The sequence below is a fragment of the Homalodisca vitripennis genome, chromosome 4 (genome assembly GCF_021130785.1).
Source record: "Homalodisca vitripennis isolate AUS2020 chromosome 4, UT_GWSS_2.1, whole genome shotgun sequence".
Taxonomy (NCBI): Eukaryota; Metazoa; Arthropoda; class Insecta; order Hemiptera; family Cicadellidae; genus Homalodisca; species Homalodisca vitripennis.
The window spans coordinates 93,243,653-93,266,082 of record NC_060210.1 but is presented as its reverse complement, the minus strand read 5'-3'; the positions used below and the strand labels follow the sequence as shown (position 1 = coordinate 93,266,082).

The 22,430-nt window shown below is 36.3% G+C and overlaps 1 protein-coding gene across 7 annotated transcripts in view; it reads left to right on the top strand.

Annotated features, from left to right (window-relative positions):
• LOC124359773 (paired box protein Pax-5) overlaps positions 1 to 22,430 on the top strand; it is a 181,550-nt gene that overhangs the window by 108,276 nt on the left and 50,844 nt on the right. For all 7 annotated transcript variants that reach the window (XM_046812790.1, XM_046812788.1, XM_046812789.1 and 4 more), the window contains one exon: positions 13,864 to 14,029. In XM_046812790.1, coding sequence (XP_046668746.1) covers positions 13,864 to 14,029 — 166 coding nt within the window. The remainder of the gene's footprint in view (positions 1 to 13,863; positions 14,030 to 22,430) is intronic.

The following is a 22,430-nucleotide window of genomic DNA, read 5'->3' as shown; positions in this document are numbered from 1 at the left end:
AAAATAAGATTTATGAAGCTAATAATAGTTTCTTTCGCCAATTTCACTTGTATAGATTGAGAGGTTCTGAGCTGATGTTCACACGATCACTCAAGTTCTATAATATTGACGGTAGCACCGTCAATCTGTGTTTCTTTAGTTTGGTTGATTAACATAGTTGAAATGAAATGGGTAGACAGCTCGTTGGTAGGCGAGTTAATGTAAATATGTAAATATATTACAAATAAACATAAGACAAATATGCAGATATTATCCACAAAATGTTCCTATGTTCAGATATTATGCGAATAAATCTGTGAGTTTTATAACTTTGCTATTTTTTAATACGAAGCTATAATTTTCTTTTTTTACAGAGTAGTTGGGTTTTTATGTCGATAAACTGTAATCAAACCGGGTCTACTTATTTCAATTATAATATTAATTTAAACATTGATTTTATGCACAACCAATACAGTTATGTGTCGTTTTTATGTTGTAATATTTTCATTAGAAGAACAAAAATTACATATTTCTTCGAATTATATTTCTCCAAGACATTTAGATTGACAAACCAGCATTATATTTCTTTAGCACGGAAGGAGATACACAAGACACGGCATAATGAATAAGTACACATAAAGCTATTCGTTTGACTTCAAAATCTAAATTACTCAATTCAACGTTCTTAAATTGTATAATATCAAACTTCGTAAGTCCACGGGGTGGCGTTTTAGTTTTTAAGACATTTTTAGGTATTTATTTAAAATTTAGTTACGGTATAATATTCTGTTTAAGCCTCAGTAATACGGTTGGATAAAACACATTATGGGGAAATGAATTTTGCTTTGCCATTATTTGTGATGTAAAATTCTTAGATTATTATATTTTTCAGATCACCTTTCAATTAGAATCTAATTGGTATGTGCTTTATCTTAGAAAAATCAATCGCTCCACATCACTCCCGCTATATTATCCATATATTATCTATATATTTATAGCTCAGAAAACCCATTTAATGGTACGTTTAGGACCCTTCGTACAGAGAGTTCAGGGGTTAAAAAGAAAACCATTTTATATAAACGCTTCATTTACAGGTTACTCGTGGGTCTTGTAGAATAATATAGCATGTTTAATAGTATAAATGAGAAAATATTAAAGTATGGGATAGTTATAATTAAAAAGAAAATGTCAGATAGGAAAATGACTAATAACATAACATTTGACTTTCCTATATCCCTTTTCGCTAAAGCTCAGCGGAGCCTATTCTCGAGGAGCTTGACATTTTTCATTTCTGTCTGTTTGTCCACGCCATATTTCGAAAACAAGTTAACCTATAGACTTGAAATTTTGCATTAAGCTTCATGTATATATTAGGAACTCTAAGTTCGATAATGGTGACTCCATGGGATTTGGTTGAGCGTTAACAAATAACATAATAGATAAATTTGTAAACAAACTCAGAACACTCATAAGACATTTTACCATATTATATAATAACACATGTAGTCTAACTATCCTAACACGTATGCTAAGTAATTTTATGGTGACTTTGTGTGTAGACGTTTTATTATTAAAGCACCGATATAACAACCAATTTAACGAAAAAATGTTAATATATTATGTAGCAATATATGCCGAGAAATATTTCATATGTTGATTTGCGTGAAACCAATTTTACATGGGCAAGAATTAATCTGCGATGGTGCATTTCCAACCATGGAATTTGGCTTAGCATCATCGAAGCCTGTCACTCAGTAGGCTGAGGCAAAATCTATTTTGCTCGCAGGGGTGTGCACAAATTTTATATGATTATCACTTGCCAATAATAGAATGAGTTATAGACTTTATATTTTGTATTGAACATCAGCGAAGCGTGTTACGCGACACATGGTGTGGCGTATTCCTACCTTGTTGTATATCCAGCAGCGATACGGTCAAACCTACAGATACAAGAGCCACCCGTGCACACAGTCAGTGAAGCCCATGGTGATGCCACCGAGGTATGTAAGAAAACGCTCGCTTCCTTCTTGAGATACGTAACATTGTATAGTGTCCCAGAGTTTGGAGGGATCAGCACATCTGTGATACAATATTCTTTATAATGTAAAGATAAAAATATCTCTTGAGGTTGATTGGTGGAGACGGCTTGACAGTCGTAAATCCACTTATTTAATTAAAGATATACAATATATAGAAGTTACAAAATATGTCTATGTGTGATCCTTCTTGTACTATGTGTTATGTACGACGTATAAGTGGAATCCCTTTAGAAATATTTAGTGAAACGTAGAAATATATTATTTACAGGTATGTGTACACTTTGCCAACTATTTCTAAAGGGATTTCATCCCTCTGATTTGTCAATAAATCTTAATGTAACGTTATTTATTTTATTTTCATTATACATTGTAATTTAATTGCGAATGGCGGTGGGCTATTTCATCCAATTGAAGGTTTGGGAATAGATTTCAAACGAGGGTGTTTTCGAAACGATTAACCTTTCATTTGACTTCTGTGTATCCTAAATGTTACAGTTTGTGCCGGAATCGTCTTGCTATATTAATTAATTACTCTAGATAAAAAAACATCCACTCTTAAACTAATTAAAGAGTGTTATTCCATCATTTATTACAATAATCCCCATTCACAACCTGTTCAAACACTTGTTATGTTATTGACTACTTGCAATGATACTGATATAAACTATTCTAATTAATAAAGGTTTGGTTTATATAGGTGTGTTGTGTGAACTTTGGACAATTTGTATAGTTTATAAAGTATAATCGAATATAGTTGCCAAAAGTAGTTTTCAAACTTTGTTTCAATAAACCCGATTCCAGCAGTCTGTATTTTTCTCAACGAGAGGTGAATTCCTGGAAGGGAGTGAATGAAGGTGCTTTTTAAGACACCGACTTGAGGGTTGGTAGCAGTGAGGAGGGAAGGGGAGGGGATGGTGAGTGGCTTCGTGTAATTACGTTATGGGAAGTAGCGAACTCTGGCGGTGTAATGCCTAGACAGGGCTACTTCAGTTGGCTTATACTTTACTTGTCGCAGCGGTTCACACTTCCCATTTTATAAAAAATTTAAAAATGAAAACAAGGACAGTCTGTTTGACTAATTTTAGTTCAATTTATCCATATGTTTAATACAGTATTAGAGGGAAATAGGGGTTGAATTTTACTTGTAAGTTTGCTGCAACTAATTTATTTGGAAATAATATACTTGATTTTGCTATTCATTCCAATTATACCAATGGGCAACGGAACATAGTTCAAAGTTCAGTGCAATTTTAAGTAAACACTATATTGGAAGCCTTATTACTAAAGGGATATTATGAGTAATATTTAAAAAATTAAAAGAAAGGGAGGTAGAGGCAAACATGGTGGAAACAATTTTTGACAACACTGTTTTGGTGCCATGTTAGTAAAGGGTTCTTTACTAAACGTATTATTTATGTTTTTACGTTAAATCAATAGACAAATTATTTTTAATTGAAAAGTGGCTGCTTATTACACTATTAACCATCTACAAAAGTTGTATAAACCTCACTTCGTACTGATTTCAGTTAATTCAGAATGCTTTCCTTTTCAATCTAGTATATGTGTTCTGTTACTTTTATCTGGGATGGTTCTGTTTTTAAATTATATTATTAATATGACATTTACTAATAATACTTTTACGCTTTTATTACCATAATACATATAATATGCAAAGCAATAATTAGGTGGCATTTAAAACGTATATATTACGATACTATGATATTAACCAGACGTATTTTCAACATAATTTATGTACGTGTGTGCTACTGAATTGCTATTTGATAAGGATTACGTACAATGAAGCTTGAAAATCTCAATCAGCTCTTGCATTATTAAGCTTTCTTTCCTCTCTTGCCGTACTATCTCCTACAGGTCTCGGAAACTGCCAGGCAGGGAGACACGGCGGGTTCTACCAGATATCGGCGAGAGATGATGCACCGCAGAATCGAGAGATGCATATATTCATCAAGAGGAATGGGGGAGGGGAAGTAAAAGTGTGAAAGGCTAGGCTGATCAGTCGGTATCAGATGTCGACTAATTGGCAGTGACCGGTGGCGCGATCTCTGCTGATACGAGGCAACTAGTAGCAATAACACTTGCCCAACAGATGGGCGAGGATCTGATAACGTGTGAAGGGTCCATGTCCCGCACTGCACCGTCCCGTCCCGTGCGTTATGAAACTCCTATCTCCCATCATCGCCCCGGGCTCCTGACACGGCGAGCGGCTCGCAAACTGCCCAAAAACAGCGTCCAAACGACCGACAATCAGCTGTGTTTGGAGTCACCCAAGGACCTATTTTGTCACTTTTTATGTTCGATTTCTTCTTTCAGTCACACATGTTATCGTATCTCGCATTCTGAAACTCTGCACTTTCGTAATGGACTCGTAATGGATAGTAATGCTTTTCCAACCACTACGTTTTGATATAGAATAAAATAGAGCTATCTCATATTGTTTTATTATCAAACGAATTTTTACGCTACAGTTTATGTCACTCCATAACTACATCACCACAATTATTAAAACTATTCTGTAGTTATTCTGTAGTTAAACGTACTTCCTTTTAATACACCACTATAAAACCAACTTTATAATAATTCATTCCTAAATAATTGATTATATAGTATCTAAAAATCCTCATTTGAATTTTGGATGTGCTTTTAATATTAAAAAGTAGTTAGCTACCTGACACTGACATTAGCTTATATTATAATGTTCAAAATTAACAGTGTACACAGATTTTATAAATAATCTTCATTATATATGCCAGTGACTTAATCTTCTTATGAACGCAGGCCGCTCCATATTGTTTATTATTAGTACAAGGTTTATTGTATGTTCAAATAGTTATAGTAGCCGATTGTTATGTTTGCACATCAGAAAAAATACACGATAATAAAAAGTATTATTAGCATTTTTATTGAGCTATATATAATTGTTATAAGATATCTTCTTCTTTACAACGTAACAATCTCCTTGTTTTATAGTTTCAGTAATTTATATTAATGAAAAAAGGGGATTACTTTAATCTCACACCTAGCAAAAAATGTTACTACGCATTCTGATACTTACTATAATGTCGATACATGTTTACAACGTTTATTGCAAGAGGGCTAACAACAGGCGATACAAACAGTAAGGGTTTACTTGTATTTCAGAAAACGCTGTTCTATTCACGTCGTCTAGAATTTAGTGCTCCACATGTTACGTTTTAAATTACATCATTATGCCTTCTTTCTTCTTACTAGGTTTCACAATAGTAACAATAACAATAATAATGCAAATTATATTTTTCTCGTGTAAGTATATTAACAAAATAGTTGTCTTTAAAACATCTTCCTTTAGTTTATTAGTTTCCAGTTTAGTTTATTTATGTATGAGGTTAAACTTTCCATGTATAAAGTGAATACAAATTTAACAAACTTATCATCATCCCCTGTTTACTTCAATAAAGACAGTTTAAGACAGTGATTAAGTTATTTTGAGAAAAAAACGCTTCAGATAGCTTTAAATGTGTCTCTTTTTTTACTTTTTACTTCCCTTTTTTAGTTTTACTCTTTTTAACTTTTCATTTTTAAACACCATTAGGCGTTTGCAATTTTGTTATGTTTCTATAGTAGTACTCACCCGGCTGGATAGTCTAGTAGCAAGGGAAAACGGTACACCTTCTCAGATACTAAGTATATAAAGTGCCTGTCAACCTTCTTCGTGTGGCAAATACGCGAGTAATCTCAAAGCTATCTTCCTCTTGTTGTGCCTGTTCCTGTCCTAAAAATCTTAGCCAAATGTCAATAATAATAATAATGATGAAATAAATAAAAAAAGAATACAAGGGATACGGAACGCATGTCTTTGCTCTACCAGAACTTGTTTCAACAGCGATATCACTTACTTCTTGCTATGTGTTGATCCAATAAGCTAGCGTCCCGTTTAGCCTAAAACATTTCCGAAACATAAGTGGTCTACTGGCACAGAGTAGTTAACGACAAGTTCAACTCGGTCAGCTGAAAAGTTGAATAATTCATGTCCAAATCTGTCACTACAGCCCGATAATCAGGACACTCTGCAGTGCAGGCCCCAGGGACCGGGGCGCCCGGGACACTCCGGTGAGGGAGGGGGCGATTAGACAACAATCAATTACAAGGGAGCCGCCAGGGACAGATAACAGCGACCGGTCTCGCGAGGCTTGCCAAATTAAAACAGGGGCCAATGATAACAGATAAACACCCCATCGATGTCCGATCGCCGCCCAAGCCACCCCACTCGCGTTGTAATCGCCTTATAGAGGCGTTCCTTCTGTCAGCGGCTTGTGGCGGCTTGGAGGCTTTTGTAGTCTTTATCTGGGACATTGTAGTGTGGATTGTACGAAGGCGACATCTGTTAAATAAAAAATGGAATGTCATATGGCTTTTACTGGCGGGAGATCCTCATTAAAGGAATAGAATTGTGACCATTTTTATTTATAACTACTATTATATCCAAATTCGTGCTATAAACTTCTACGGGCGATTCTTTGATTTATAAATATAATAAATCTTGCATCCATGTACCGAATGTTGTGAGGTAAATTAATGTTTTGAAGATAGCGTTACCATGCTAAGTCTTTTGTTTAGAGTTGTAATCCGTTTGAAACTTTCAATAATCACCTCAGTTTGTTTTTACACCTAAAATATTGGATATTGTTTGTTATCGTCAGAGCTTACTCAGTATCACACGTTTAGTAGTTTGTATAATATTTACTATTACTGTTTCCATCGTTTGCTACTAGATAGCGTTTAAAATAAATGTTTAACATTTTAGCACACGATGAAATATCTTCTCACAGTCCGTTACATAATCGAAGGTAATATAATCGAAGGTTCTTCCACAGTCGTTAACGCACTCTTTCGAATTAAGAGTCCTCTAAAAGACAATAAAAAATTAAGAGTATTTGGAACTTCTTAGTTGAAGATGCCTCATTGCAACTTGGAAAGTGTCAATTTTTGACATGTTTAAGTTATCACATGGAATCAGGATAATTTGATGTGATTTTCGACCGACTTATTATTACCCAATAATTGTTCATGTTCACCAATCTCTAACCCGTGTTCGATAGAGAACTCTCGGCGGAGCTCCCAGTCCTTGGTGACGGAACGAGTGTTCAGCTGTTGTCGGAATGTGCGATTCTATCGGCGTCATTTAGCTGTGAATGTGGTCTAATTAAGGTTTGGGCCGCGGCGCGAGGCACAAGGGACGCTTTGACTGTGCGGCGGCTGAGGCAGCGTCGAGGTGGCAAGCTCCTTGTCTCTCGCCACATCCGTCATCCGCAGATGACACGGCGACACGGCCGCGCACCCGCTACACCTCTTGATTGGCTCTCACACCTCGCTCTCTCGCAGGCCTCGTTAATTTCATCTCGCAACGATTAAACGCCTTTCATCTTTGCATCTCTTTGGATTTGTACTTTTCCGATGTAAATGGCATGTTTCAGTGGTTCTGGACAAATCTTGCATTTGTACTCGCAGAATGTCACTCAATAATTGAGATATTACGAAATCTACAAGGATAAGCTGACTTTCTGCTCTCATGCCTCAGCTGATAAAACACTATTAGCTTGCGTAACTTACATAACCATTTTCGGATTTGTAGTAAAATGGATCAAATCTACGGAATTTTCTGATAAATCAGTAAAACATGTTCTCAATAACGGTTATTCTCAACGTTATTGAATGATATCATATAATTTATTTGAAACATAACATAGAGGTTGCAAGTTTTGAGTTACAAAATAACACTGAAAGCCATTCTTTTGTGTTTAAATATACCATAGTAAAGAATTATTGATAAAAATATGACTTTATGACTCTCGAACTTGTCATACATAACAAAGTTAATTGGATACTCAGAATGTGTATACGTTAATAAACAAATGTGCAGTAGATAAGGTAAAGCATTAATAAGGAAATTTGAGTACAGTACAGTCTTTAGGCTGGTATAAAAATAAAATATAGGAGTAGTATACATATTCATTTCGTATTGCTAATCTCAAAATGTACTCATAAATCAAAATTAAATTTATTTTGAGTTTATTTTGATTTGCACAATATACATATTAATACATTCAGAGAAAATGTCTAAAGTATTAAAAATAGGTCTTCTGAAAATGTATATTAATTGGAGAATTGCTCTAGTAGAGTTTTTGTAATTACCTATGTCAGTGATTATACTTCAATTAGTTATTTTTGCAAAGTGGAAAACAATTGCAGCACAAATTCTTGGAGTCTATTTTTTGCCCAGTTTCCACAAAATATATATCAGTGTCCAATTACTTACTGGTGAAGTTCACTGCGTTTTATTCCCTCAAAGATCTCAATTTTCCACAGTGCTGGATCTAACAGCCGTCTTCGAAATCACCCGACCCACCGCACCGCCTGGTACGTAAACACGATAATGGCACGTAATGGTTCAATTAATATTTAACCGCGCAAAAACTACCGGACCGAGTGGGCTTGGACGAGCTATAATGTTAATGCATAGTTGGCGGGTCATCCGAGTTGTCAACCCTCATGGACCATTACGGGGGTGAAAAAAATGCTCTAAATGCACCCCGGTCCCGCCCACCGTGCCGGTACAGACGTACCATTTCCCGCCACGTGCCACTTAAGTGCGGGATCAGTCTGATGATCGCTCCCGATGGTTTACTGTACCATTGTCATTGCGGCCACTTGTCATTGCGCACGATGATTGCTTCATCGCGGTGGAAGGTACTTTCGCTCGCAGCGATACAGGCCAACTGCCACTAAATACACCTCGTTATTTTGCCGTACAGTGTGTGCCTTAACTATCACTGGTGAACCTTTATTGCGGCAAGCCTGCGCTTCAGCTTTTTGCGCCCTTTTTAAAACGAAATTGCACCAGTTGTTACCTCGATGGTGGGGAAGAATCAAGCCACATCGTAACTGTTCATTATATCACTATCGATTCGACTGCTAAAAAATATAATTAGGATTAAAATATTTACTTGCTATATTTTAGCATATACACATGTTCTAATATGTTTAATTACAGAATAGTTTGCCTCATCTACCTGGAGTAACAGCTAAGGAAATATGCAATGAACAGTATAAACATTTTTGTTACAACGTTGTAGACAATATCGTTTTTCCAATTGACATGTTGGAAAAACAAATCTTTCATCGTGAAAATGCTTGCTCATCATTCACCACACCGCACTACCATGTGAATGCTGTAAAAATGTCGCATTAATACTCAAGTATCTGCATCTTTAGTACTTTAGGACTTCCACTTCAACTTCGTTACGCTAATGATCAATACTCCATGCTGCCAAAGACATAGAGTTGTTCTCAGACAATCGTGAAAAACTGAAGGGAATGCGATACAAGTTAAATGAAAATCAACACATTTACTAGTAACACCGCGATAGCTAATAATTTTTTTGAAAAACTTGGATTTACTAACTACGAATAAATATCATTCACGCATAATGTCTCCAGTTTGAAACTTTACTTACTAGAGGTCGTGATTTCTGGTGCCATTAGTTCTGTGGAAGGCTCTGCAGAGACTCGACTCATTGTCAACGCCAGGACAATTCATTTGCCATCACATCCGGGTCAGCGGCGGCGTAGCGGGCGTAGCCAATCGGTTCTGAAGTCTGGCGACGCGACACGGCGTGCGGTGGAAAAGTGCCGTGCTACAACACTTCGTTCACGACGACGTCAGAAAAAAGTGCCACCTCGGGCCTCTCTAAACGACAAAATTACTTTGGAAATTCGTCTCGTCCCGTGTTATATGCATTTACGCTCACAAATATTTGCAGATGTTTCACAATTAAATATATATCTATGTGTACCTAGTTGAGTCTAGTTATATCGTCCCAGAAGTAAATAAAACATAGCTATTATAAAATAGAGCAGCCCGTACCAAAATAGATCAATGACAATTGAAGCGGTGTTGCCATATCTCTGCTGATCAACAGCTGTAGAGGAGCTTGGGGTTGGGGTGTAGAGGGGGGTTAAAACGCAACAGACGTTACCGGACTATTTTGGTACGGGCTGCTCTAAATTGCCTTTGAAACCCAATCATTGCCTCAAAATTAGTCCCAAATCCGCCTTGTTAAGCATTTCTGTTGAGTTGCGAATTTTCTTCCATATATAAATACGCCTTGATTTTTGAGTTTTGAAAATAATGCAACAATCTTTAGCAATTACAACTTCTCAAGTTTATAACTTTATTTTTGGGTCGTAAATTATCGCCAATGTTTTTATTTTTGGACACAACGACCCGTGTCAGCTGTGCTGCGCGGTTGTTTATATTGTGAGAACAGTGTTGGGAGCGCTGGATCAGGCACAAGTCAAGAGGCGGCTGTCCCACAATATGCTGAGTGCTACACTACACAATCGGATTTAATGTCTCCCACCCCTCACCACCCCTTACACCCCTCTCCAGCACCCACTGTACATCGAGTCTCCGGCCCTTGGCTGGAATACTGACTCCACCGGTATCGTCGATCTTAACCACCTTCAATACCTGGAACTGTATTGTGCTTGAGTTGCCATTGAACCGATTGGAACATACTGTTCTAAGAGTTAGTCGATAAGTCAAACCTAACCATTCCATTATCAGTTGAACTGTAGAAGGTTACAGTTAAAGAGAATTCCAAAAATAGGTTCAAATTTTAAAAGTGTATTTGTAAATACAAAGGAGGCTTGTGCACGAAAAGAATCTTAATTTTGAATTGACCGTAATACCGGTATGTTGTGATATATGACAAAGAAAGCAGAGGCAACTCGGAGATGAGTTCTTTTTACAAGTATTTTAATTGTGAATATTTCTTATGATCAAAATATCTTAATCACTTTTATGACATCCAAAATCAAAATTTAAACTGAAATAGAATCCATCTAAAGTAAATATGTAGCTGTACCCCAACATGCGTTTTATCTTCGACAACTCAAAATGAAATAATAGATCAAACAAAACATAATTTACACTGAAACTGAAGATGGCATTTTGAATTACATTGAAAGATTCCTAAATCAATATCTTCAGTTTCATTGGATTGGTTTCTATTCTTCAATTCCCCAAAATGAATAAAGACAATAGTATTGTTAAAAAGAACCTTTCATAAAATCCTATTGTGATCAAGAATTTTACTGTTTTCAACCGAGAATAGTCTATAAGACGTTGAAGCAGAACTGAACAATAATTTGATTAATTAGGATTTTCATTTTATAGAATAAATGTATTTCCTATTATTCCATTATTGAGTGCTGCATAGGGATTTGACAAATTCCATACTTACTCAATGCATGAAAAATTAAGAATAAATCGAGGTTTTAGACTATCCTGGTCTATGGCAAAGGACTGTGCATCTGAGTTCTGATAGGTCCTTGACCTGAGTACTTTCCAGACCTACCTCGTACTTTAACAACTTTCTTATTTATTTTGTTGGGTAAGATCCTAACAAAGGTCTATGGACCAAAAGGTTTAAAATAACTTGTTACAATTTCAAGCCGTTCTCTTGTGAGTAGTGGGAACTAATCATTACAAATGAATATAACTTTCCCACATTCGGCATAGATCTCCTTGCGTGTCGTTCTGAACGCTGGATCTCTGCGGATAACCTCCGCCAGCGCCCGCGCCACGCCGCCCACGCCGCCAAATTGCCGGCAAAATACCAGAGCGTTTTCTTCTCCCAATTTTCATTGGCCGTTGATCTTTGTACTACTGGCGAAGAATGGGAAACCGGTGGCGTATCGAACCGCATTGCGTCACCGGCGGAACGGCGGTAAAACGGCGCGATTGTGCAATCGGCAAAATGGCGACGGTTCGGACCGATCGTGCAGTGATAGAATAATAACAGCTGTTTACATAAGCTAATCGATCGGTACAGTGGTACCAACTCATTAGGTGGCCACTTATTGAATGTGTCCGCACTTCGGGTAATTGCCTCCGTTCACGCCTAGAGGATATATTAGCCGTTCTTCCAATTCCCATTCCACCCCATTTGTTTCCGTGTCCAGCACGTGCGTTTTAAATAATTGAACCACGTAACAAGTTACCAATGTTCTTTTTGTTCAATTATTAGATTAAAAATAGACAGATGGAACGATGGAAATGATTGTACAAATAAGAAGAATGTTTATTTTAAACAACACGTGTATAAGTGTATAGAAAAGCCCAAAATAGGAGAATAATATAAATATGAAAACACCTCACTAACACCAGGGGTCTACGAATAGAGAAGATAACTTTTTTTGCTAAGCCATAAATGTTAATCTAGTATGTTGCTGATCAATCAAAACTGAAACAGTGTTGCCACCAGTTCGGGCGAAGATGACCCGACATTGTGAACCATATGTGGAGGTGTCGCAGCTGTCAATTGACTATTCAACAGTGTGTTTGTTAATTATTCGTGCTGGATCAGGAGCTGGCGAGATGACATCGGACACGACGCCTCATAGGATCTACCTTAATTGCCACTTCTCTCCCGCGTTTCTGCAATTCCACTCGCTCGGCTCGCTTTATCGTCTCCTAATGAATTCAACTATCGTGTGAGACACTGGTCGCAGAGGACATGTTCTACATTAACGCCTCCTCAGCTTCCTACCAACAACGAGATGAAGAGCTTTCTCGATAAATGTGGAATTTACATATGTTTAACTTTGAATGGCGTTTCTAATCGAAGTATTGTGGGAACCGATCACCGCAGCTTTTTAAATGAAGAAGATTCAAACCTTCTGAGACACTTCGTCTCCTAACATTTTACAGCGAGAGAACCCAGATAAAACAAGACATGTAGGAAACTAAATTTAAAAATCCATTCTTTGAAGAGAGTTCCACTGCTTTTGAAGGTTTGACGGGCGTTTTTATATTAAAGTCACAATATTGTCCTACATTAATGCAAAGAACTGATTCATTCATTCATAGTAATTGATGAGCTGATGAAACAACTCGAGGACAAGATATTCTCAACTTTTGAAGATGCCTATTATAAATTTAAGAATTTTGGGATTGGCGTTAATTTATAAGGTTTTATAAAACGAACAAAGCAATTTCTTTGGGGTTAGCATCCATAAGTGCCAGTTAGAACTAGTAAAAATAGATTTCTCTTCAAACGTTGATATAATCTCCAAAACAATTCCAAATTCTTAAAGCCATTGCTTAACCCATGCTTATTAACAATGGGATGTTTGTACATAGCACTAACGTATATCAGTTTTATGGAGTACGATAATCGCTTTAGGGCATCCTGTTCGATTCAAGAATTACGTGACAGAAAAAAAAACGTAAACCCCTAAAACTCCTCCGATCGCCCAGTGCAGAAATTTCCCAAAGAAACCTTTACATAAGTGGCTCAAGGAGCCAGTAAGGGCCGGATGGCCGTGTCCAAGAGGCGGTAAATACCGCCAGGTTCCTGTTACAACCACAACACGTCGCAGCACGGAAACAGCGGTTATCGGTTGTCACCGCGGTCAGTGTAGACGCGGTCACCGGTGGCCACTTCTGGTCAACCGGTTGTGCTTCCATTTGATGCAGTTTTATCGATCTAAAAGTCCACAGGCTGAATCTAGTTTGCCATAACTACCGTATAGCTCACATAAAAAGTGTCCAGCATCTTCATGAAATTCTTCCAAGATCTCAGCAAATCATTCAACAGTAACGAACCCAGTAATTTTGTCACTAAAGAGTTCAAAGAAATAATGATGTCTGGTACTCTATATGTGTAGCATACCAAACAAAAAACACGCTTTTTCTTAGATTCCACATCAGATCCTTTTCCAAATATGTATAACGGAAGTGGACCTTGTGATACACTGACATTAACCTCAGACTGCCTTACAGGTCATGGCGGAGTCAATCAACTGGGTGGCGTGTTCGTGAACGGCAGGCCCCTACCTGATGTCGTCAGGCAGAGGATAGTCGAACTGGCCCATAACGGAGTCAGACCTTGTGATATATCGAGACAACTGAGGGTCTCCCATGGCTGTGTTTCAAAAATTTTATCGAGGTAAGTGGATTTATTAATCTATTATTTTTTATATTAACAACTTTGTATGTAACCAGCCTCTAAAAATGTCCAATTTCTGGGAGAAAGAACACTTGTGTTTCTGGATTCCCACATAATGGAACGTTATTACTCTGTAGTTATAATCTTGTCTCAACGCATTTACTTTTTCAAAATTGTCCCAAATGTGTGTTTGTATATTAATAAAATTTAGGTCAAATTTATATTTCTAAACGTTTGTAGTCAATTTAGTTTTTAGAGGTTAAGATAAACATCCTCAGATGAGATATACTTATATTTTATGTATGAGATTACCATATACTTTCTTTACATCTTTGTAATAGGGAGAGAAGGAGATGGGAGCTTTCAGTAAATAAAGACTAACAATATATTGGACAAATGCTTTTATAAAAATAACAAATCGTTTTCGCTCTTAAGAAAATTTACACAAAACCGTTTCAAGTAATAACGGTGTCCACTCGGCTCAGTCCATTACACGATCGGTTCGTCATAGTCGGTGTTGTAACCGAGGTGTAAGGCAAAGCGCAAGGAGAGCCGCGACCGAGGAAGAGATAGTGCAGCGTGCAGCGAATGGAGGCCAGACTACTGCCCGTAGAAAAATGGTATCGCCCATCTGGGCCCGGGGCTGTTTGAACGGGCCACAATCTCACCCAAACTCATTTGTTACGGAACGTGTCAAACAATTGGTTCGAGCTCTTATTTTATTGGAATTCTTACAGGTATATCAACACGGGAGGGGGGAGGGAGAGCGCGAACCAGTCGTGACCCGGCGTCGTGAAATCTTCCGACTGCGAATCGTGATTCCACTAAACTAATATTATTCTTATGATCCGAATTGTCGATAATTTAATAATATATTAATAACAGGCCGTCTCGCCGATATGTATCTTACGCATTCGCGGCGAACTTGGTTTCACTGGGAACTTGCGGTAAACGCGGCCAATTTCATGTGGATGTAATCGCGCACGTGATACTGACCATCGCGTTCGACACTGCGAACCGAGAATTACAAAGCACATTTTCACACCACTTTTAACTATTCGGACCCTCCATTTGATTTTTTATCATCGTATTTTCTAACGTTAAAACTTTAGGCCATTTCCTAAAAAGTTATATCTTCCTGAAAGTCTTGCTCCTGACTTCAAATCACCCAAAATCGGACACGACCATTGTCCAACCATCCCCAGCTGAAACTTTCTTCCGAGATGCACTAAAAGTTTAACATTGATATCCTCGAATAGATGTAGTATATGAAGCAAATGCGGTTGAATTGACTAGTCATGTTTCCATAGATGTAAAACAATTGTTTATCTCTCGCGTATGGCCCATTAGACCTGTGGTAATACACGTACAGACCATTCAAACAGCGCAACGCCACATATCTGTGAACCTAACGACCATTGTCTCGAAATAAAAGAGAGATGAGGTTATATCGTCTACTGTATATTTATATGGCGTGATGTGTTGAAAACCGTGTTAATGATTCATGAGAAACACAAACCGTACCAATACTAATAATTTAACCAGGGTGGGACTAGCACAAATTGTCAATGCTTAGGTTGCTAATTCAGCTAGGAGTAGTTAAAATCGTCCAACAATTTTTGTCCAACTAACCGTGTTAGGAGTAGTTAAAATCGCCTTACAATATCTTTGTTTAGCTAACTAACTGGGTCAGGCGTAGCTCAAATCGTCCTAACTAACCGTGTTAGGAGCAGCTCAAATTGCCTGACAATATTTATCTAACTACCTAGGCTAGGAGTAGTTATATCGTCCAACAATTTTTGTCCAACTAAACGTGTTAGGAGTAGTTAAAATCGCCTTACAATATCTTTGTTTAGCTAACTAACTGGGTCAGGCGTAGCTCAAATCGTCCTAACTAACCGTGTAAGGAACAGCTTAAATTGCCTGACAGTATTTATCTAACTAACTAGGCTAGGAGTAGTTAAAATCGTCCAACAATTTTTGTCCAACTAACCGTGTTAGGAGTAGTTAAAATCGCCTTACAATATCTTTGTTTAGCTAACTAACTGGGTCAGGCGTAGCTCAAATCGTCCTAACTAACCGTGTTAGGAGCAGCTCAAATTGCCTGACAATATTTATCTAACTACCTAGGCTAGGAGTAGTTAAAATCGTCCAACAATTTTTGTCCAACTAACCGTGTTAGGAGTAGCTCAAAGCGCCTTACAATATCTTTGTTTAGCTAAACTAACTGGGTCAGGTGTAGCTCAAATCGTCCTAACTAACCGTGTTAGGAGCAGCTCAAATTGCCTGACAATATTTATCTAACTAACTAGGCTAGGAGTAGTTAAAATCGTCCAACAATTTTTGTCCAACTAACCGTGTTAGGAGTAGCTCAAATCGCCTTACAATATCTTAGCTTAGCTAACTAACTGGGTCAAGCGTAGCTCAAATCGTCCTAATTAATTAACCGTGTTAGGAGTAGCTCAAATCGCCTTACAATATCTGTTTGTCTAACTAACCAGGTTAGAGATAGTTCAAATCGTCCGAAAATATCCTTACTTATTGGTTATACTCGATTTTCAATTAACTGTTGAGTTTCCACTTATTATTCAAGCATTCCATCAACGGGTTCTGAAGTATAATATATCTAAAATCGAACAAATATTTTATTATTTGTTTTTAATTTTATAAATTTTATATATATATATATATATATATATATATATATATATATATATATATAAAATAGGCATAAAATAAGAGTTTTGTAGCTAATTATTTAGGAAATTAAATAGAAAAGTAGAATATCAATTTTAAAATTTCGATGAATTACTTCTGAAAAATCCGGTTCCATATTGAATTTCATGAAATTGTGATATGAAAATAAAAACGATTAACTAGTAATGTAGTTACAATATGTTAATTTTACATACACAATTATTTTTAAAGGTACATGATGGAATCGTATTTTCGAATTGACCTAGTCTCATAAAACTAGTTCACATTTTTGTGCCGATGTTGTGGAAATCGAATTTAGTTCTTTGCCAAATTGCAAGGGACTTTGATGTTGGAACCGTTAAGTTTTACAAAATAAGTGCAAGTCTTAGAAAAAAAGTTATGATAAATTGCATACATAAAAATCGCGTACAGACAAAAATCAAAACGTTTCTAATAAGAAAAAAAGTGATAGGCGATCAGTTAAACTTAACACAACAAAGGCAGCTAAAGATAGTTTGAACTGTTATTCCAAAATAAATTCTAACTTTCAATAACGATCGACTAATCAGAATCCAGCCGGGACAGATGAACCCCACTTTCGATAATAGTATTAAGAAGGTCTGCTCGCGAAAGACCAGCGCCTAGAGCCAATAAATATCAATAAACGAGATATACTCCTAAGTAGGCCCGTGGTCTGTATCAAGTGATGTCATATTTTTATTGGGGGTGGCACTGGGGCGGTTGTTAACTCAATTTTGCACTTAACTGGCAGTTGGTCGTCCCCACCCCCGCCACGTTCGCCATCCCCTCGGCGACACTTGCTGACAGATATACACAAAAAAGACCGTTGAGGGTCGTAATAGTCAATTTCGACGAAGTAGGACCTACCCTAGATTGTGGTTAATTTTATTTAGTAGCCAGCTTTTATTAGTTCACCTAGCCATAGCTAATCACTGCGAAATTTCTTTCGGAGTTTAGTTGTGTGGCATTGGTCGTTGAGTTAAAATCCAAACTGAAGTCGTGACTTTCGTACATCGAAATAGTAAATCATAAATGCCTCTATATTCATGTTAGCAAAAGATATACCCAGTACAACTATCACCAATACATAGACAGAAGTGTGGAATATGAATCTACAATTTCTCTTAATCATAGTTAACATTTCTTCATACAAGTACAATTATGATTACTCTTTAAAATCCTACCGAAATCACCGATTTTACTATCACGGGTGTCCCGCAGTGGGAGTTTTATATAGATATGTTTCAATGTCAGGGGTTTATAAATATTTACAAATGTTTTATATTGTATATCACACTTAGTAATCACAATTTTTCATTTTATTTTTTATTTTAACATTTTAACTTTTGGGAGATATTATACATTTCGAATTTTACAAACATTTCCTGTAAGTTACATTTCCTTTAATTCTATGATTACAAATCTGGATCGCCGCCAGTACAGTGGTTCTTAAACTATTCTTTTATATACTTCTGTATTAATTATATGCAGCTCTAGGTTACTTTTTAGAATTTTAAAGTATTGAAAAGTAAGGCGTTATAGATCCAAGCAAATTGGTAGAAAACTGGCATATTATAAACACTGCTTGCAAATGCAAAGGTCATGTCTTATAAATATCATGTTAAGAAACCTGTATAAGCAAGATGTGTTAAATAATGAAGTATAATTTAAAACGTCCAATAGAGGGTAAGGTTGTGTCGTGTTCTTGTTAAGGCGTCCTAGAAAATAAAAAAAAAACATTATATAATTTAAGACACAGTGATATTAATATAATATATTGATGTCTTAGGTAACTCGAGAGCGTAGCTTCAAAATCGGTTCCACTGAATTCCATTTTATTAGACGTGTTTCAAATTAAATCTTTTAATAAATACTTATGGAGATTAGCTAGTGAGTGTGTTTCCATCGTTTGAATTTCTATGTTTGTCGCATTTGTTGACTGCGATCTTATTGTTTCCGAAATACGAGCGTAACAGCAATTAAAACGGTTAAATTAGAATACTACTGTGACCGCTTATTTTACTGAACCTTTCCCATGGGCAGTTATAATGAAATTCAGACGTGGCCTTACTGTTCTGTATATGTATATTTTTGTCACTACTCTTTGTCGCGGTATTATTTCGTGTAACAGACCCCAAGGGAACCACCGAAGCCAGTCATTCTACCGGCAGGCGGGCAGTACACCACACCAGCTGTTCAATCCCGCATGCTCAGGGAAGTGAGGCGCAATTTACCGCCGGTTTATTTAATGAGGTGAGCTAAAGCACTAAGCGGCCGTGCGGGAATCAGCGCCCATCAGACCGCGGGCCACCACACTTCTTCCCGCGCCGCGTCCAGCCGCATCTTTAGCGCCAATCTAGCTTTCACACGCGTGTCCGTGCTTTCACACACTACATACAAATAATCCCCCAGCCACTTTCATTTGTTCTGTTCCATTAGTAGCAGGGATGCACGATGGAGCCCGGGGGAGCGCGAACAGATCTGCGGGAATGAGCCGGCACGATGTCAGGAGGAATCTGGCGATGAAATGTCGAGAGGAAATAATTAGACACCGCTCTTTCCAAAGTTGGTAACAACATTCGGTTTACACTCCCATCCGCACCCAAAGCAATGAAATGTTATTCCGTTATATTCCAAATAAAAACAACAAGGATAAATGGCAACTTTGTTATACACATGATTCTTGCACAAGTAACAATCATTCTTGTCACATTCTTGCTATACGGTAACAATCTTTATTGAAGCCAAAAGTTAAGACGTATATTAATGTCAAAGTGTCTCCATTGAAGTCTTCTTTAAAGATTTTAAAAATAAAATACTCGCGAAGTGCAATTATCGAGTATGATAAAAATTATCTATAATAATTTTCAAACCACGTTCCTCTTAAATAATCGCGTGTAACTCTAACTGAAGTAAGTCCTACCTGAGGACAAAACTAGAGAGGGGTAGGTAGGAAAGGCCTTTTTCGAACTATTTTTCATTCCTGTTTCCTTTCTTCAATTTGAAAATTTATACAAAACCTGTGTTTCAATAATTATGTTGAAAATATACATCCCCTCAATATACTTCAATATAGATATGTTACTTTTTCTGTTAATGAGTAATAAATAGTAAATATTTATTGCACATAGGTAAAACATTGTTTTGGTGATCTCAAAATAAAACTCACCTGTTTTTATCTCTAGATAAGTAAACAATCATATGTCTAAACTGTCCTACTTAAGCATTAAGATTGGGTTTGGTAAAAAAATAAATAAGTTCAATAACATAATAATAGGTACGTCAATAATATAATTTTTATATAGTCCTCTGACCAGTTTATACGGAAATGGTTAAATAATTCATAAACTTTATATGTGGTAAAATTATTAGTCCTGTTTAGTATCCAACGAAAACTCAAGAAAGTGCTTAAAATAGATGTTGTAAATCTTTTACCCAAATTTCAATGTCAATCTAATAAGATTAAAAAGTTTTTTTTCCACTTTTACTTCTTAAGGAGACAGGGTAAGCAAAAAAATGTTCTCTAAAGTATTCTGAACATTTTGATATATAATACAACCCCTTAAGGCATGCGTCTTATAAGTAAAGCCATTTCCAGTTCAAAGCATATCCCTGTAGGTGCTAAACCCAAATTTTAAAAGTGTTGTAATTTTCAATTTTTAATCTTATATGCGTTGCTTCGAAAGTTCAAGAAAAATATACAACCATTTTGATTGTGGAGTAATAGTTGCGAATGACGCATAAACCGTATTTATACATATCGGTTGAATAACTTATATTTGTTAAGGGGAAAGGGGACAGGGTAGGGCCTATCTAAACAATGTTAAATTGACCAAACATTTGCACACATTTCTCCATAACCAATACAGATATCCCAATGAAATTTTTTCACAATAATAATTATACTATTGTACAATGTTTAACAGGAGGAATTTAAAAAATATTTTTAAAAAATATTTATTTTTTATTTTTTTTATAAACTACAACATAAACTTTGTTTTTAGCTTAATATTTTTTTTTTTTTAGAATGAATATTGATAAAATCTCTCGTTAAACCATACAACTAAGTTAGTTTTATATGTGATAAAAATTTCAGAGCTTTAAACCTCTCCAATGCTGAGAAAAGTTTGCAAACGTATTTAAAAAATGTAAGTTTCGGAAATCGCAAAAACGCCAAGAAAGACAGTGTTTTAATGGTAAATACATGAATTTAACGTAAACTTACTTTTAATGCATCCCATAACCATAGCTGGGGTCATCAGGATCCTCTTCCACATCTTCAATTTTCATTTTTTTATGTCTTCTCATTTGTCTAGCCTTCTTTGTGATCTCTAACACTTGTTTTTGCGCAAAGTATACTCGGTCCTTATCCAAACTTTTCATAGCTTCAATTGTGTTTAGGCCTATTTTCATGTTACATTTTTTCATAGTTTCACATTTGGCAATGTAACCATCATTAAAACATGAAATTGCATCATAAATGCCAAAATGCAATGTTTTATTAGCTACAAAGACAGTTTTGGGAATGCGGTTCCAAAAAACATTGTTCACGCTCTCATTTGGATTTTGGGTTTTCCCATGAATAAATTTTTTAGTAGATCTGCTTTGGCTAGGTCATTAAAAATAGGTTTAATCTCCTTCATAACTACTGCAGGTAGTGTCTTTTTATGGGAAAAATGTTGTTGGTTCGCAACTGCCTTTTGGTACTTGCACCACGATTGCTGGCGAAATCGGTGCGTGCAATGTCCACAAATATCGTAAATAAACATGACTTACATATATATATATATATATATATATATATATATATATATATATATATATATTGTATTATATAACAAAATGTTCAGAATACTTTAGAGAACAAGAAAAAACATTAAAATGATTTTCGAAAAAAAATTTTTTTTGCTTACCCTGTCCTCTTTACAATTCATATAATTTAATGCATAGCCGAATACAGAAAATGCTAAAACAGAGCTATGGTTGGATTAGAAATTTTAGTTCGCATTTTTCCTTTTTTTTAATTTTCGGTTGGTCTTGTTGCTATTGTTACGCAGTCAAGCGGTCGAGTCTAGCCTTACTCCGAAGTGAGATGCTTGAAGCGGGTGCCGTTTCTGCCCAAACAATACTGCCTTGTTGTCTCTGTTATTTCTGGCCGTGCACTAATTAAAATGATGCGGGATTCGGCCATCAGTTGGCCCATAGCTCGGAGAGCTTCAAGCCTCAGGGACGGTGATGATACGCTCTCTGGGCTTCACCGATCGTCCGCCAGAGCGATTAGTATCAATTATATTGGCGATTTGTATCCTAAGAACTATTACAATACACTTTATTTAGTCTCATTTGAAGCCGTTGGGTCTCATATAAACAAAGGAAATCACCTACCTGTGGTCAAACTAGGTTTTGAGTTAACCTACTTGAATCAATTTTTCTTTTTCTGTAACTATTGAGAAGTTTGAGACCTTTTAGAGTAAAATAATATTTTAATCCTCCGCATCAAAATGTTTTTTTCTGATAAGATAATATGAAGTTACAATTTTAAAATTCTAGAATTATTATTTCTCATTTTGATTTCAGTAAAATGATTAATTTAACTTCACTATTTGTCATGTTGTTACAAACAATACCAATCTAATAAGTGTCGTTTTGCAACATATGTTGATTTTACGTTACACAGACAAGT